Source organism: Pleuronectes platessa, chromosome 7, assembly GCF_947347685.1.
Source record: "Pleuronectes platessa chromosome 7, fPlePla1.1, whole genome shotgun sequence".
Classification (NCBI taxonomy): domain Eukaryota; kingdom Metazoa; phylum Chordata; class Actinopteri; order Pleuronectiformes; family Pleuronectidae; genus Pleuronectes; species Pleuronectes platessa.
This window is the reverse complement of record NC_070632.1, coordinates 25076394-25095321: the sequence shown is the minus strand read 5'-3', so window position 1 is coordinate 25095321 and position 18928 is coordinate 25076394. Positions and strand designations below refer to the sequence as shown.

The 18928-nt window shown below is 40.2% G+C and overlaps 1 protein-coding gene across 1 annotated transcript; it reads right to left on the bottom strand.

Moving 5' to 3' along the window:
* Positions 1–846: 846 nt before the first annotated feature.
* Positions 847–15754, bottom strand: LOC128444570 (ceramide kinase). The gene is made up of 13 exons (XM_053427124.1): positions 15414–15754; positions 12017–12157; positions 11236–11358; positions 10945–11070; positions 10795–10861; positions 9385–9530; positions 6589–6663; positions 5797–5949; positions 4437–4542; positions 3793–3872; positions 2492–2697; positions 1837–2057; positions 847–1731 (listed from the first exon to the last, which is right to left on the bottom strand). Exons 1-13 carry the CDS (start codon positions 15547–15549, stop codon positions 1644–1646), a joined length of 1668 nt encoding a protein of 555 aa, XP_053283099.1. The 5' UTR covers positions 15550–15754; the 3' UTR covers positions 847–1643.
* Positions 15755–18928: the final 3174 nt, after the last annotated feature.

Sequence of the window (18928 nt, the reverse complement as noted above, 5' to 3'; positions counted from 1 at the left end):
GTGATTATCTTGAGGTTTTATGAAAAAAAAAAAGGAACCCACTGACAGTTCAGTTCAGAATGAAAGCTACAGCTACAATTTCAGCTCATTTCAAAGACTATGAAGATTACCTGCAGTTTGTTTGGTGTTAAAGCAGGAAACTTTCACGATGACGTGTTGACGTGTTTGCACAGACTGACTGAAGTGATTTGCATATCGGGCAAAGCGATTGAAAACATTCATATGTGCGCTGTACAGCATCCTGAGCCACAACCAGCTTGGCTGACTACTTTGGTTTTGATGAAAGTTACACTTTTCCAAACTGTCCTTTTCTATGCTATTGGGAATTCATAAATGTAAAAATACAACTTGAAAGCTACAACTAGGCTTAGATCGTTTCCTGAGAAATTATGGAAACATTAACCCAACACTAGGTGTGATTTTGAAATCAAATGTAACAGAAACCTTCACACAGCTGAGAAACAGACAGTAACTGAAAAATTCAACAGTGAAAAATAAACCACATGTCAGAATTACCTTTCCCTTCGAGTTTTGACCATGTGCATGGGTTCTACTTTGTGAATCAACCCTTGACCTATAGGGATAATTTGACCCTGGGAATGACTGGCAGGTGTCTGGCATCCTTCAAACATGTTACAGATAATTCCAAATTCAGGAATTGGTTTTGGTTGAAAAATAATTGAAACTATTTCAAAGTGCACATAAGATTAAGTTTCTAACCCAGTTGTATGGCAGAAGAGCTGCAGTCAAGACCACTGACTCACACTCAAGGCAGAGACACATCTGAGATGATAAAAAAACTGATCACAATCAAGACGAGACTACTGCACCAAAAAAGACAACAAATGAACAGGCAATTTAAGTCAAGCTCAAGACAAGTCCAAGTCAAAACGTGTCAGAGTCAAGTCCAAATAGGGGTCGAGTTTTAGTCAAGATTGCAGTTACAATTGAGAGTAACTGGTAGTCAAGATTAAGACATGTCAAAGACAAAACAATCACAGGTACAAGGCGAATCGGAAATAATTGAAAATAACTTTGTCGATAGAGATGTAACTTGAGTTCTACAGCAATTCAGAGAATTAATCCTGAACAAGTCAAAGCTAGACAAGCAAGTTGAAGTCTGATTCAAAACCCCTTACATCTACCAGACTTCATCCTCAAGACAAAAGACTGTTAAACAAGAAAAGTCAGAGACAACAAAACTCAATACCAGTCCTGATACAATAAGTGACAAGATCAAGACAAGTCCGAGTTAAAGCGTCTACAAGATTGAGGTGTCAGACACCCGGCAACCACTCAGCTGTCACAACAAGACACCAACAGTGTCATCCACAACTAATCCAAACTCTAAAGGTGAAACATTTCTCTCCACAAGGTCTATCATTTTGTGATTGATTTCTAAAAGCAGCTGCTACTTCCAAGGGGTTACATATAAAGCAGATCAAGGCGATTTAAGGAAACTCATTTTTGACATTATTAAACCAAGGAAGTTACATTGTCATACGTCATTCAAAATCCTGTTGAGTCTCCTGATGAAGGATGCGATGAGTGTTGCATGACGATTCCTGCAGCAGTAACATAGGCGATGGCTGGAAACAGAGATAAGACTCCAGTGTCTGATGGGGGGAAATTGGGGTAAGGGTCTATATTGCACAGGGGTTGGTGAGATCCTCGAAAACTGCCTGTTCTTCGATCCCTCGTGCAAACAGCTTGATCAACTGGCAGTGCACTCTGGGGGAAAAAATAAAGGAATACGTATCATCTTAAAATGAAATCCAAACAGGGCTACAATATTTGAAATCTGCTAATTCATAAAATCACACAGCCTTGTGGTACCTAACGTCGATGGCCGTGTGGGTCAGGATCTCGCCATCGCAGTTCCAGCTGCTGTAGGCGGGGGCACAGCTGCAAGCCGGGTGGTCTCGGCAGATCTGGCTGAAGATCTGGCGTTTGCCATGCTCTTGCAGGTCCAGCTCCAGGTCAGAGTCACTCTGGCAGTGACGAGGCGTGAAGCGGAAACGCCGCACTCGGTGGACCTCGACAAAGGTCAAGTCAAACTGTGTGAAACGAGGGAAGGAGGAGACCATGAGGGAGATCTGGAGGAAACAGGTGCAACTATGCCAGGTGCCGGGATCTGACTCAGGACTCCGAATGTGTTAGTGAGTTAACTAGGAGTGATATTTTAGTTGATTGAACTTTTTTTATCACTTATCACGCTACATAAAAAGTGATTCACTCTTGTTACTTTGGGAATTTTCGGCTTGTTTATTTTATATTAAATAAACAATCTTGAATTTGGTCTTTTGGTCTTATAAAACAAGAAATCAAAAGTCACCACCTTGAAAGGCTGGTAAATGAAAAGACTAAAGAACATTTTTCAATTAATTCTGACCATCGGTGATATGAGAAAAGTAATTTGCAGATTCCTCAATGATTAACATAATCACTTGTAGCAGCCCAAACAGATTTATTATCTTGCTCTCAGCTGTACCTGGTCATCTTTGCTGGTGTGTCGCAGAAGGTGTCTGAGAAAATCAAAGCGGGAACATTTCCGGACCAGAATGAGGTCGGTGGTGCCGTCAGCTAGGTGAGCGGCAGGTGAGAGGCCCTTTGGGCTGCGAGGACAAGCACAGCTCATACTGGCAGCATTTATAGCCAGAAACTTCCCTCGGATCATCTTCCACTCACCGTCACTCTCTGAAAGAACAACCCCCCACAAAAAAGACATATTTGACCTTTCTCACTGTTGTTGTTGTCATAATGTTGATATTCACAGCACAGTTGTAAAATACAATGACCATAGCATGAAACATTCAGCATCATGTAAAGTGCCAGAACCCATAGTTATTTCTTGTGCAAAAGACCATTCTGTGGTACCGCCCTGGGCTCTAGTCAGAGACCACTTTGTTTTTCCAAATACATTATAAATATCTTCTGAAATGCATAAACATTTGTATTATTGATGGCTCATAACACCATATTATCCAAATAAATCACTTTGCTCCCAAAACACAGGTCTCTTGTGGTTCCAATAGTCTGTAAGAGCAGACTGGAAGGTAGAGCTCTCATTTACCAGGCTCCTCTCCTGTGGAACCAGCTCCCAGTCTGGTTTCAGGGGGCAGACACCATCTCTACATTTAAGGTTAAACTTAAAACGTCCTTTTTGATAAAGCCTATAATTAGAGCTGGATCAGGTGAGTCCTGAATTATAACTTAGTTAGGCTGCTATAGGTCTAGACTGCTGGGGGAACTCCCATCATGCACTGAGGACTTCCCCACTAACTATTTGTCTTTTTCCTCCCATAGTCTCTCTTTCTCTGCAGGATATCAACTATTGTTATTATTATTAACAATATTATGTATTATTAATTAATTATTATATCGACTGTTGCTCCTATCATTAATAATCAATAAAATCCTTACACTGTTAAATATAACTAGTCAGAGTTGAAACCTGACAGTGCATAAGTGTTCCTGTTCTCTCTCTATCCTCTCTCTCCTCCCCACTCCCATATCTCTCTCTTCTCTCCCCTCTTTTCCACCCATCTCTCCTCCCCATTTTCCCCTGCTCACCCCAACCTGTCGAGGCAGATGGCCATCGACATGAGTCTGGTTCTGTTAGAGGTTTCTTCCAGTTAATGATGGGCTTTTTTCTCTCCACAGAGTGGTTCCATGGGAGAGGAGCCTGGTAGCTGAGAGCTCTGCTAATTGTGAGAAGTGTTTCTCTATAAAAAATGTCATAATTTTTAAATCAATATTTCTATGTAAAGGGCCTTGCCCTGATGGACTCACCGCTATCCGATGCTTCATCCATCTCGTGCCTCTCAGATGTTTCTACAAGTTGCTGCCCGTTGTGCTGACAAACCTCACAGCTGGATATTCACAGACACACAGACGTCATTAAATGAAGAAAGGAAAAACAACTATAATCAGATCAGGTAAATGGAACCCTAACTGACTTGACTTAATGCAAGTGGCACCCACTTGACTCTAATCCCCAAACTTCTTAAGTGACCCATTGCTATGCAGAGCAGTTAACTGTGCTTGAACTTGGCATCAGCTTGACCAGAAAGGATTGGTGTCTAAATCCAACTGTTAGATTACCTGAACCAGACTAAACTGAAACATTAGATAACTTTGTCCCACATTTTAACTGCTAAACTGAACTGTCAGCTTATCTTAATCAAACTATTTCAGTTGCTTAACTGACCCGAAGCTTAATGTTTGGCCGATAACCCGACACTGACAGCAAACTAGGACCAAACTTTTGTTTGCTTCTAAACTAAACAGTTACATAAATTGAACAAACCTTGGCTGCTAAACAAAGTGATTGTCTTAACATAAACTAAACAAGCTGAGTTCAAATTAAACAAGTTGATTATTTGGATTTTCAAACACAGTGTGACACCTTTATAGCGTTTCTCTCTAGCCCTTACCCTGATAGACACCTGGCCGCGTCTCGTGGCGTTCCCATGATGCCTCTGGCAGGCAGGTAGGACACTGTTCCTTCGTAATAATGATGAGTCAGGAACATTTTCAGACCTGCGGGTTTCAACATCGTCGTTAGGTTCAGGAGGAAATCAGGTTCACAGTGCATGAACATAATATCATAACTTTGAAGTGAAGTTCTGATAATGATTCTGGAGAACAGCCCTGCATGCACTATAAACTTTATTTTCCAAATGAATAACAATCAAAAATAACATGTTTTTAATTAGAGATAACAATGTGTAATTATAAGAATCATAATTGCATGGCTAATAAGTATTAGCTACACAACTGAAGATATGTCCTTAACATCCACTGTTGGTCACTAACATCTCACTAACATATCCTGGTGGTAGGCATTAATTAGTGCGGCAGAACGTACACTACGTATTCTCCATCTTGTCCTATGTTCAAAAAGGGAAAGCGTTTAGTATAAAAAAGCATTGAGGTAATGATGTCTGATCTACTGAGCGGGCCATATGGCTTTCATAGTAATGCCATACAAACCAGTAGCCAGTCAGATTTCCCTTCAGCCTAAGTGTACCCTCAAGTTTGGTCTGTATCATTGATTACAAGCCCAAAATACTTGGTGGCTTTACGGTGCACAGATATGTCCGTAACACGACAAGGCACCAAGTAAAATCTCAGGAGAATGTTCAAGTGAGCCCAGAGGAATCAAAGCGAGCGTGTGGGTCTGTTGATGACATATCGGACACACTACTGAAGCAAAACAAAAAAGAATCTAGAATATCTCAGGATGAACATGTCAAGAGAGTTTTTGGTGACGCTGGGAAGACAAACAACAATAATCAGATCAGGTAACCGGAACCTTAAATTACTTGACTTAATGCAAGTGTCACCCACCTGACTCTAATCCTCAAACTTCTAAAGTGAACCATTGCTATGCAGAGCAGTTAGCTGCGCTTGAACTTGGCATCAGCTTGACCAGAAAGGATCGGTGTCTAAATCCAACTGTTAGATTACCTGAACAAGACTAAACTGAAACATTAGATAACTTTCTCTCACATTTTAACTGCTAATATGAACTGAATCTAGAATATCTCAGGATGAACACGTCAAGAGAGTTTTTGGTGACGCTGGTGTCGATGTGCTGTAAACAAAAACATGTGATCTGTTCATTTATGTATAGATGGGTGTGTTTGTGTTTGTAGTTGGGAATGTATTTATTATCACAGATTTCCCCTCAAACCCTTCACGTGCTCAACACTTAACATCACTTTGTTAAGTGTTGGGCATGTGAAGGGTTTGAGGGGAAATCTGTTTGAGCAGAGCTTGTTGTGTGTCTACCTGATAAGTCGTATCTGGCCGGCCCCATCCATCTCTTCCTCTCACTGTCAGTCAGCACGTCGCCATAGAAACCGTATCCCAGCAGGGAGACGGAGTATCGCAGGAATGTGTTGTTGTGGTGAACCGAACATACGTCCATGGGCTGGGAGTCTCCTGTACGCACAACATGTAAGCAAACACACCATCAACAAATCATCCTGGAATTATTTTAGTAATGTTCAAGAATAAAAACATTTTCAAACTAGTTCGCAAACAGCTACACCAGAGCCTCCTCAGAACTGCACTGGCACTAACCAGAACAATGTGGGCTCTAAAGCCTTCAGGTAGTGCAGCAAGGGTAATGTTCAGAGCGTTTTCTCTTAAATAACACTAGATGGCAGCCTCGGACAATTTTCAGAACATTTAAAACATTTTAGAAATGACCGTCTTAGAAACGGGTATGCTCCAAAAACAATTATAACTTTATAGAAAACAGAAGAAGAAAAGATATACAGCATGTTGATATAGAATCAGCACCAACTCTGTCATGTTTAAAATTGGATGTAATTTGGATAATCTGTTAGTGAGATAATTAGGTAATGATATATTATAAATAAGATTAAATCAATAGTAGGCTTTTTTAAATTTTTCGAATCAATTGTACAGATATATCAACAACAACAAAACCTGTTAATCAATTTATCTTCTTTCAAGATAAAATGATGAATTAGAGCAAAACGTTCTTGTTCCACCCTGTTAAATAACCTCTGAGGAGCAGAATCGATTCATGCTACAGTTGATGTTGTCACTGACCCACTATGATGTGTAGAGCAGAGGTCACGGGGTCGTTGGTGCCCACAGTGGCGAAGCAGATACAGTCTGTTGAACCTGGAACAGAGAGGAAACAATGAAGATGATAACAGAATACAGAGCAAACACCACTGCACTGTCATGGAGACCCGGCCAAACCTGGACAATGATCAACTCTTCTTCATACATTGATAACTGAGCTCGACAGATTAGATCAGTCGTTGTTTTTTTTTAAGCTGTTTGAAACTTTATCCCTGTTTTTCCAACATGAGCCAAACCTGCTAACGTGCAGTTTATTGGCACTTTGCTCGATCAGGAGTTTTACCAACATAACACTGGCTTTCTAACAGATAAAATGAGAGAATGTTTGAATAATTATGATCTTTGATGAGAACAGGCAGGTTATTGAGGAATCATTGTGATCTGTGGATGTAACGCAAAGTCTGAGACGCAGTATTCTGGTAATTTTGATATACATATCTGAGCTGTATATCCAAGAGAACAAAGTTGTAATATGACAAGAGTAAAGTTTTAAATTACTAGAATAAATACATTATATTAGACTAAATGTGGAGCATCTTCTTGAATTACACTATACTATGAGTTTCACGAATAATCAAATACTGCGTCACAGATTAGCACCAAATTAAAAACAATGCAGGAAACTGTCTATTCCAAAGAAAGAACCACACAGACTTGGAGGAAATTGCCTCTTTTGTACAGGATGACATTGGTTATCAAAATGTCTGACCAAGAAGGATTCTTTTCTTAACATGTCTTGTAAAATTACGACTTTGTTATATTATTTCCCCCTTTTTTTTATCTTGTTAAATTACAACTTTCTTCTTGTAATATTACGACAATAATCTTGAAATCTAAGAATTTACCTTTCTCTGTATGTTCTTAATTTCTAACAATTTAATCAAACAAAAAACAATTCAAATTTTGAGATTCTGTGAGCAAAAAGTCTGATGATTGCAATTTGTCTGTCTGTTGAAATACATGCACATGGAATACATAGAGTTGACATTGTCAACTTACTTAAATTGTTAAATAATGTTGCTGAAATGTGTTGATGCTTTTTAAGAGCTTCTTTTTCACAGATGTCTCATGATGATCTCTGAAGTCTCTTGCACATCTATAAAACGAGACTTGTACACTCATATGACCTTTGATCGGTACTAAAACTCTCCTCATTCTGCCTTAAAGTGCAAGAGGGTCTCAAAGAGGTTACAAAGAGTTGTTAATGTGCATTTTACCGATCAACACAACTGCTGACACACACACACACACACACACACACACACACACACACACACACACACACACACACACACACACACACACACACACACACACACACACACACACACACACACACACACACACACACACACACACACACACACACAGACAATATATATATAAATATATATATAATAAGCCAGGTGAACTGTGCTGCTTTCAGAGAGAATAAATGTGTCCCTTGTGGCCGTGTGTGTTATTTTATGGAACACTAGTCATTGTTCCAGTTTTCTGGAACAACAGAAAACACAAATGAAACAAACAAAGTGAGGAATTAGGCCAAAATCACAGCCTGCATTTATATCCTCGTAACAGAGAATCAAGCTCTCTGATTGTCTATTTAAATCCTATACGTGTTCAAACATGGTAAAGGCCAACTGGAGACTTTCTATGGATCTGTGAGTACACAGAGCCTGTTTTATTTATGGCACATCTTTATTTATAGTTGATGTGGAGACAGGCTGAGTAAAGTGATGTGGGGCTGTGACACATTTATAGGTTTAAACCACAGAGATTTTTTTAAACCGTTAACTATTTATATTTTCACTCATTACATCAGCGTAATGAGTGAAAATATATCATATATATATATATATATATATATATATATATAAACTCTTTTTCTACAGTAAAAGTAGAAAAAGAGTTTAAATAAGTAAATGAATGAGCTGTTTTTGAATTTGACATTTTTTATACTGTCTTCGTGTGTATAAACACGGAAACACTATAATTACAACTTTGATCTGTTTAACTTGACTAGATTTGTGCAACTTTACATGTTGACAAAAAGAGGAGTGTGAGACCCTGTTCAGACCTGGTATGAACATCCGTCCTGAGAGATTCGATTTCTAGTGGTCAGCCCTAAGTTGAGGTCTGAATGCATCCTCATAGCGGAACGGAACAAAATTCGTCCAGCCCCTCCTGGATCCTCTCTCGCTCGACACACACAAAAATAGTGACATCTTTAACAGTCACTTCTATAAACTTAGACTGGGTAAAAACAACATAATTTGGTCTTCATACACAAATGGCGTAGGTGATTATTTGCAATGGAGGGGAGTGAGAGCTGATCATAAGTGCTCACAGGAAACACATTTAGGAACAAATGTAGTTAACGCTGTCCACTCATGATCACATCTCTCAGGACGGATGTTAAAACCAGGTCTGAACAAGGCCAGACTTAGCAAAGCGGAGTTTGTAATAGAAAAATGTGTCCAACATAACAGCAGAGAAAGTCATCAAAAATAGACCCAAAACATCTACAGAGTGATAAACTGCAAGTGACCATCGCAACACAAATGATGCTACAGGTTACACCATTTCACTCAGGGACAACAGGAGCATCAGCAGTGCACCAAACACCTCTACAACTCCCTCAAGGACCTTTCAACTCTTCATCCTCTTATTGCCCTAATACTACGACTAAAGGTGGCGTCTGAACAGAAGGATAGGCACTGTATTTAATTCCAATCAAACGTATTATTTGTTTCTGACCTGCAGGAATGATTCCGATTCGAAGTGAGCAGGGAAGCAGCGACTCATCCGCACAGTTTGGATCTACGCCACCGTCGATCTGCGTCCTCAAGATCAGCCCGTGGATGATCTCGCTGAACATGCCGTCCCCTCCAACGCACACCACACTGAACCAGGGTCAGAGTAAAGTGTTAGGAGATTACACAAGTGAAACAAAATGTAATATCTGTGTAAAATGCAATTCCATTGAAGGGTCAAATATCATTTCTGTGAGAAATCAGACTTTAAAGTTTATACATTTGGCAGTAACAGCAGCCAGAGGGATGTGTTCTCTGTGGGGCTTTTATTATACATCTCAATAGAGAGCTCAACAGCCTGGTTAGAATCATATTCATTTTCTGATTGAGATTTTGATTATCAGCCATAATATTTTCATCCAAGGTAGATTTACCACAAACTACAAGACTGAAACACATTTTTATCTGCTTCTGTAGAAGCCACACGTTCATATATGAACTGCATTTTAAGAAAATGTTCTGCATGTCAAGGAGAAGTACTACACTGTGACGTCTCTGATTGGTGGAGCTCACTGTTGCCATGGAAACGTTTAACATAACCATTACAATCATGTCAGCTAAAGTCGGATGGTTCAGCATTACGTCACATTTACCACAGAGTAATCATTATTTCTATTTCTAACATGCTGCAGTTTCTTTTGTATGGGCTGCATTATTCCTTCACCCTCAAAAAAAATTATGTTCACAGTTCCATTTAACGATGTTGTTTTTTTGCTCCGAATCAATTGTTTTATGTTCTTGATTCATCTCGTAGCAGGTTTAAAACTCTTTAAGTCTTTAAATGTCCTTGGAGAATTAATGGGAAATTTACTTACACAACCACAGCCATTCTAAAAGTGGGCGGGCACTGTTACGTTCTTTTGCTCTGTGTTCTGTGATAAAATTACAGAGTTCACAATGTTTTTAAGAAACATTTTCATGGAGGGGGCTGGTGTGTCAGACAGGGATTACACTGCTTCATTAACATGTTCCTCAATATGGAAGTCTCCTCTAAGACCTTGTTACTCTTTAACTCTTTAAATGTAATAATTTACTCTTCCTGGTTGTCCGGTTACATTTCAACAGTGAAAGAAATTAAATAACTCGATGGGGAGTTCAGAACATTCAAAAACTTTACCATTGACTTAATTATTTCTTCTTCTATAATATACATATATAGAATTCTTTAATATAGACAAAGCACCTTGCAAACTGTTTTGAAGAGGTCTATACAAATAGAAGGTATAATTATATTCTCTCTGCTTTAACTAAAGAACAATTACTTAATAGGTTTAAGGTCTTTCAGGATACATGGGAATCCTAATTTATATTTTGAACTGTGCTTTGTGTAGGAACTAAGTTGCAGGACACTCACCCATCATACTTCTTCAGCTCTGCCTCTGTCCTCAGGTGATCCCTCGCATGATTGGCATACTCTGTCACTATAGCAACCAACAAACCGATACAACACGTTAAGATGTAGAATCGCTGACCCAGGAAGTCGTAGAGGTAATGCAGGACATACCGATGACATCCGTGGAGATGCCGGCCTCAGCAAACAGCGGGACAACCTTCTGCTCATAGATGCGTTTGCCCTGTCGCTTCCCCCCATAAGGGTTGATGTAGACCAGCAGGTGTTTGGGTCTGGTGGCTGTAAACAACAACTATGTTACTGACAGTTTTTAGGAACAATCATGTGTGTGTTACTGCACATTCACACATACAAAGAGGTTTGGCGTAAAATCTCAAATTTCTCTAAATTAACTTAGTCGGTGTGTGTTAGTCAGTGTGCGTTACTGTTGATGTATTGTCTTACTGATAGAGGCGAGCTGCTCTCTGATGCTGCTGACCCAGCGTTGACACAGTGCCTCATCTGAACACGTGAAGGTGACCTCAGCACACCGCCAGCGGTGCTGCTGACACCTCTCCACATATAACACTGGAACCCAAAAAGCACACACACAAAAAAGTCAAATCCAACATCACGTTACAATAATATGGGTATTTTGCAGCATTGATGCCGCCTCTTTCAATCCGTACTCACAAAGTACTAAGAGCCAGAGAGTGAACAAACAGCAGCTTTGTTTGGTCTATTTACAGATGTTTTTTTCCAGACTGAGTGTCTAGGCTTGTTTCAAGAAGCTTTTCAGACGAGCTCAACGTGTTTCCAGGTCTGTCTATTGTGCTTCCTGATGGGTCCACATGTTCTTTGTGTTGCGAACACATGTAATGCATTTACAGTGTTTTTCCAGATATTTCCACGGTGTTAAAGGATGCCTTTTCTAAATGTGTTTCCAGGTACTATATGATACTATGCTTCCACATATTTACAGGTTTGTTTCAGGATGTGCCTGATATGTCACCATATATACTTATTGTGATTTTCAGGAGAGTTACCCAAGTGCGATTCTAGATATATTAAATGTTTTTACTTTGGTTTCCAGATGTGTTTACTGTAATTCCAGATGTGTTCTAAGTGTTTAAATGTATGTCTAATAGGTCTCTAATTGAGTTGAATGCGTGTCCAGATGAGTTTAATGTGTTTCCAGGTGTACATACGTTTCCTGATGTGTTATTATGTTTCCAGTTGGGTTTACCTCTGAAGGTCTGCCTGCAGTCCTTCCCGTCTCTCTCTTTGATCTTCCTCCAGCTGCCATCGTCTCTTCGTCTGCTGCTGTATTCCTCCTCTTCCTCTCTGACAGAGATGATCTCCGACACTGACACACTGTGATGTACAGCTGAACCACACACACACACACACACACGCACACACAGAGTTAACATTATAATCCTGCAGCTGCCTCTTGTGCATCAGATTTCAGAGCTTCTTGGCAGCGGATGAATACATCAGACAGCAGATTAACTTTCGGTTTGAAGTCATTGTGACCAAAATAAAATCACATGTTCACTGTGATGCAGAAGGTTTCACATAATATTCAAAGTCATGAAAGACATGAACTGAAACCACTAGTGGCCTGGTAATAAGAAATTGATATCTAACCAAATGAGAAGTGGACTGAGTGATTGTTTTTAAAGCTCTTAGCTTAACGTAGGGAAATCAGAATATCACTAACACAGCTGCTCCTGTTAGTTATTTAACTGCGTCATTTCCTTATATTTGTAGTGAGATTTGTGTTGCCAACTACAGATTACTTGAAATTGATGATGATAATTACATATGATTACAATGCAAATATAAAAGCCTTGCTGTGTTTCAAATGAAGCTCTATTATTCCCCTCACAATCACTCAACTCAAACATGTTGCTGTGTATCCTCAGACCACATTGACATTAAAAATGTAAATCATACTCCAGGTGTTAATGACTGATCACTTGACACCTTCAGTTCCATATCGGGCATCTGACTCCTGTATCTGTATCATATGTTCACAGATGCATTGGCGTCTTACATAAGACGTGGGAGGGAACCTGATCAACTTTCTGGAGTGAAATCCTGCTCCTGTTTCCACAGAGAAGACCAGAGGGAAACTAAAACACATGAGACGGGACAAGGAAATGTGACCCGAGCTGCGATGACATTTGCATTCAATAAGCATTTACTCTCGGTACAAATGACTCTGCAGTGGACACAGGTTTTTAAATCGGCTCCACACATCCAGGTGAACACGCTAATTTGGCAGCGAGGTGAGAGTGCGCCTCATTTTCAGTGTGTTTATAATGTCGAAGATGACGCACTGGGGGAATAAAAATAGAAAGAAAAACTCCTTCTCTGGAATGGGACATGAATCAAACACCCTTTCAGAGGATTTACCTGCATTTTAAAAAACGTGCGTATACCTCCTCATTTGTGTGTTCTGGGAATTTCTCAAATAAACTCAAGATGTTTGTGATGTTATCACAATAAAGAATCTGTGTGTCTAGTTATACAGTCGACCATCGGGTCTGTGCTCGACTACAGAGATATCCTTCATTCACATGTGAATCCTTCTGCTTCAAAACAACCTGACGGCATGGATACTTGTGCTTGTGTTCTATGACTAATATGTATGATCCCATGATCCTCTGCACTACCGAACACTGACTATATATAAAGATGGACAACATGCCTCCACTTCCTCCCACTGCACATACATATGGCTTAAAGTGGAGCAACAATATCGAGGTACCACCGACACACAGCTAGTCCTGAGTCAGTCTAAGCTGTCAATCATGTATTCGCAGCCCACTTTTCAATAGAATCAAATAAATTAAAACCAGACTTTTTAGTCAACCACCAGGGGGCAATCAATCAATTTTGGCTTCAGTTTTGTCAAGCTGTATAGTTGATTAAAACACAAAGCTTGTATGCGTATGATGAACCGCTGGACTGTGATGAGATGAAACACTGAGTTTGAAAGAAGAAGCCAACCAACACTTTACTGAGCTTCCTGCAGCAACAGACTGGTTCATGTCAACGTTCATGTTTGAACCCCATCGCCCCCGGGATTCTGAAACCCAAAGTGCCCCTTTGTGATGTGTGATAGAGAAAGCGCTACAAAAATACAACTTACAACTTCAAAAGGTGATAGACTGTATCAGTAAATATATTGCTTATTGAAAGACTCATAAGGTAAGCCTACAACGAGACGGTTGAGATAAAAAGGGGAGAGAGAGAAGTAAACTACAACTCCCAGGTGCATATCACAGTAAGAATCGTGGAAACACCCGATCAAATAGATTCACATTCTGTTGTTTGCTGTTAGGTGTAACCTTTTTAAAGCTATGAAAACATACAGCAGTATAGGGTCAATGCTGATCCTGGATCAGTTTAGGATGAATTCAGCTGCAGGTCACAGTGAAATCATAACAGCCAGGTTCTCATTTGAAATTAAAACCGTGTTGCTCTGCTGTTTTGAATATTCAAATACTAAACTACATAAACTGTGTCCGGCCACAGCTCAGCTGTTTGACTGAGGATTGAGGAAAAAGCAGCAGACAGATGGATGCTTTCATAAAAAAATTAAAATTCTCTGGACAGGTGCAAAACCAGACAATTCACCATTTAAAAATGTCACATCAGTCCAAAACTTCAGAACTACAGCTCCTATAATGTGGAGACTTCAGGGATGTAAACAGGACTTTATGTTTCTCTTATTTGTTTCATTTTCTCCAAAAAATGAATGATTCCCAGGCAAATTCTGCAGTCAAAAGTCTTTTTGCTATAATTTCCAATCACATCTATGAAATTGTATTCATATACAATAATAACCTCAGACAGTGGAAGGCACACTGAATGGAAAAACGATTTTACTGCATCATAATGAGAATGTTCTGAATGAAATTCACGTTGTTCTGTCATTTGATTGTTGTCATTTGTGGAAAAGAGTGTTTGTTCAGACATTGTCACGATAATCTATTTAATAACATGCTGTGAATTCTAAACAAACCCAACACAGAGGTGCACCACAAAACAACCAAAAGTATTATCCACAAAGCGACCGAATTAGTTAAAATCCTTAGTGGTGTGCTGGTCTCAGATTCATCAGATTAGAGTGGATGGATTAACCATTAATATAAAAAAGTATTTGAGTTTCCTTACAACTGTCTCCCTAAACCATAATGTCTTAACTGGTATTTCTGCTGCAGTCCACAGCAGGAACGCTATTCAGCGCATAGATGACATGTGGGACACTGTGATCCATGCTGAAGGGGAAGTGAATGTGATTCTCCTCTAAACTTCTCTATAAAGTGAATCAGGTTTGGTTTGTGTGCCTGCAGCCTCACTCTGACCTCCACAGATCGAGTGTCACACTGGATGTAATGAGTTATGTAACCGGATGTATCATGTCTCACTTATTGTCCCAGGCCATACTGAATCATGCCACTCTGTCCTGCCAACTAATGTGTATTATCTTTATGTCCAACATGTCCCTCTGTATCCTCTCTGCCCTTTGTTTACCACGCAGGATGTAGCGGTGCGTTCACGACAGAGGGGATAGAGACACAAACACACACACGCAGCGGACAGACATGCTATCTTTATCCGGGTCTTACAGGGTCTGAACGGGTGGTACACCGGGCTGGAGATCCGTCTCTTCCAGGTGAGCAGGGACCGGCTCAGACTCACATCGTACGCGGCGTTTCTGACGCGGAGCTCGGACAGCAGCAGCAGCCTGCGCGGCCTCTCCATCTGCGTCTGTCCGTCCTGCCTAGTCCTTCAGCCGGCTGGGGAGGCAGCAGCAGCCCGGGGGACGGTTACCTCTGTCCGCACATGTTCTGTGCTGTGTGTCCGGAGTGACAGGCTCCAAATGGGGATAAGCAGCAGCCTCTTCCGAGCAGCGGTGACCTTTGAGGAGAGAGTCCGTGTAGCGGAGCTCAGCTCGGGATGTTTTTTTTCTGACACATAGCGGTTTCTTAACGGAAGTGGGAGGGGCCAGGTGGGGCGTTCAGGCGCTGCCAGAAAACTCGGATTACTTTTACCGGAGTTGTAAATATTCTCATCTCATCCACGATGCCTCATCAGTTCCAACTGACTGGATGAAAGACTCTGTTAGATAAAGGGATAGCTCAACGAACATTACATTTCCCCCATTGTCTACTCACTATAACGGGTAAAAAAAAATACAATACAAATTAAGTTACTGGTGAGAACTTCTTCAAACGTAATAAAGGGGGGGTGCTTGCTGACTCATCAACCCAACATGCCCCTAATAATTTTACCTATGGAGTACTTTCCTTCTGAAGCACAGACGATAGTCAGTCGTTTGCGACCGACTCTATGAAAAGTTGGCTTCTAGCAGTTGTTACTCAGCTAAGGTTCATGTGGTTTGGGGGCGTAGCTGGAACGAGAGGGTCGAAGGGGGGGATTGGAATGTATTGGTTGCATTTTTGCAAAGCTTAGCCTGCTCTTTTCCAGGATTATAAACCCTAGGTTTAAACTTTGGCACACTGAAAATTTCAACGGCCCTTACAACAACCCCAATGAGGGTGAATGTGTGGATGTGACTTGGGATCTGAGTATTTATTTCACCACTGTTACGAGAAAAGTGGCCTTTCAACTAAAATGAAACTGGTAATATAGCTTATGGTAATCATTTTACCATAAGCTATATTACCAGTTTCAGGTAAGATATCTGCACTTTTACTGAAGTATGGCTTTCAAGTACTTTCTACTCCACTGATCACTAGTTCCTTTTGTGCTTGAAGAACTCAAATCTGAAATGATTAGTTGTTTGTTTTTTCCAGTGTTTCTGAAAGGAAATATGTTTTTGACATATAAAATGTAAATTTTGACCACCTAGCTGGAACATGATCGTTGACAGGTTCAGTTGATTTATATAAACTGTCAGAATAATCATCAGTATGAAAGGTTTGCATCTTTCCCTCTTTTTACTCATTTCACAATCAAACACAAACACAACATAACACATATAACAAATGATGCACCCCACTCTTCAAGCACTAGTAAGCATCAGAAATATGCTGCATCTGACCTGACTAACATTGTAATCAGGGGAAGGACCTGATCACATTAAGGGCAAAAACGTACAGCATTTAAAGAAAAGGTTATTTTTTAAATAATAACCAATAGTCAACTATACTGTATTCATAATAATGTGAAATACCAACAGGCTTTAATCACAGCACTCTGACTAAAGTGGAAGAACAATTCATAAATTTTACTTTGATGATTGAGAATTCATGTTTTGATACGAGTGTTGTTGTTCTGTTGCTCCACCACTGTTTTTATGGTCTGTTTGGTAAACAATTTATAAATATACATACACATATATAGTTGCACTTACATGTAACACTTGTTTTTTTTAGTTGTAATCAAATTGTACTTACTTGATTCTTGTTGTTCTGGGTTTGTACCCTCACGGTTGAATGCACTTACTGTAAGTCGCTTTGGATAAAAGTGTCATCTAAATGAATTGTAATGTTATGTTCTGACAGAAAAATCTCAACAATTATTAGATGCATTGCCATGACATTTTAAGATTCTCTCTAATCTAAATCACATCTCTACCTTCCTTCATTCATAATGTCAATATTAAGTTGCTTTAATTTGTCTGGGATTAATTATCTATTTTGATTTGTTTTATAATACATCTGACTTTTCCTTTCTTTGTAAAGCTCCTTCAAAATTTCAAGGGCTCAGTTTATTAATTTCTTAATAGATGGAAACTACCGTTCTCCATTCGTCATTATCCAGCACTGGAAATAAATACCTGAAAATGAAAAGCATGAATCGAAACAAGTAGCTTGTGGTACAAATAACTTATACTTTAATCTGGAATATTACTTAAACAAAATCCTTACTATATATCTTTTAAAAAGAAAACCAAAAAATGTATGTGTCATGTAGATGCACTGACAAACTGAAAGATGTTCTGATCATCACTGCAGTTTTTAAAGACATGTCTGTGACAGGTTGGTTCTATGATGTGTTGTGTTTTCTCGATACCCTGTTTTGGCCTCTTTTTGATCCAATGTTGTGTTTGAATGAAATTAAACACAGTTTGGGCCACTCAGGTGACCCATGCCATCGTATTATACACAGTGGCACAGGCCTTTTATCCATTTTCATGACTTTTCGCCATTTTCATGCATTTTTACTCTTTTTATCAAACGAGTGTATTTGAATGAAATTGAACGCGGTTTGACCCGCTCAGGTGACCCAGGGCACCGTATTAGACCCAGTGGCCCAAGCATTTTTTTCATTTTCATGCTTTTTCACCGTTTTTCATCAGGCCCTCCGCCTGGTTTTTTTACCCGGAAATCAGGCCTCATTCCTGGGTAGAATCAACACGTCTCTGGTCCGAAGCTCCGCTGGCATTTTTCATCCAGAGTCATACAACTTTCAGGGGAATATAGACCCCAAAGTGGGCCTTGCATGTGTTGGTCTTTCTCGGCCATGATCCAGGCACTCTGCCTGACTACTTTTACCCGGAAATCAGGCCTCATTTCTGGGTAGAATCCGTCAGTCTGCCCGCCTGGAAGTTCCACTGACATTTCTCCATGGAGGTATGGTGGGCTTCAGGGGAATGTGTAAGCCCCACAACAGGCCCTGCAGATGGGCTTGTAGGTCCCACTTGGTCACCTGTATGTTCCACACTCTGTCCATTGCACTAAGTGTCTTCGAAAGCTGGGTTTCTGTAACCGTGTCGATAGTGTTCTGCTAAGGGGGGGGGGGGGGGGGGTGAAACCTCAGACATCGAGAACGATCGGCCTCACTATTTTCTCCTTGAGACAGCAGGAGGCGCTGCTGCTGCACACACTCTCTCGCTATGTGTGTGTTTGCATGTAGATTATGCTTTAAGAATTTTCTTTGAGTGTTTCTAGTCATTTGAAGTTGTTCGGCCTCAGCTCAAACAGCTTGACCCTTAAACACCTGAAATAATAAATTCACCTGGCGATGAAAGTCTCGTCTCAGTCTACACTTGTGTCCCTTTTAATTAAATCCAACTATTGTTTGTGTCCAGGAGGCAGGGGACAGCGCAATGATGCCCGAGCATCCACGTTCAGTATGAGGGCAGCTGAATATTGTCTTATTTCAAACCTCTTAT

Bases quoted from the DNA above. Each gene is read 5' to 3' on its own strand.
- LOC128444570 (XM_053427124.1), bottom strand. From the start codon at position 15,549: ATGGAGAGGCCGCGCAGGCTGCTGCTGCTGTCCGAGCTCCGCGTCAGA. The intron at 10,862-10,944 runs GTATGTCCTGCA...TGGTTGCTATAG, and splicing joins CATCTCCACGGATGTCATCG to TGACAGAGTATGCCAATCAT. The intron at 3,873-4,436 runs GTAAGGGCTAGA...GTGAATATCCAG, and splicing joins GCGGCCAGGTGTCTATCAGG to CTGTGAGGTTTGTCAGCACA.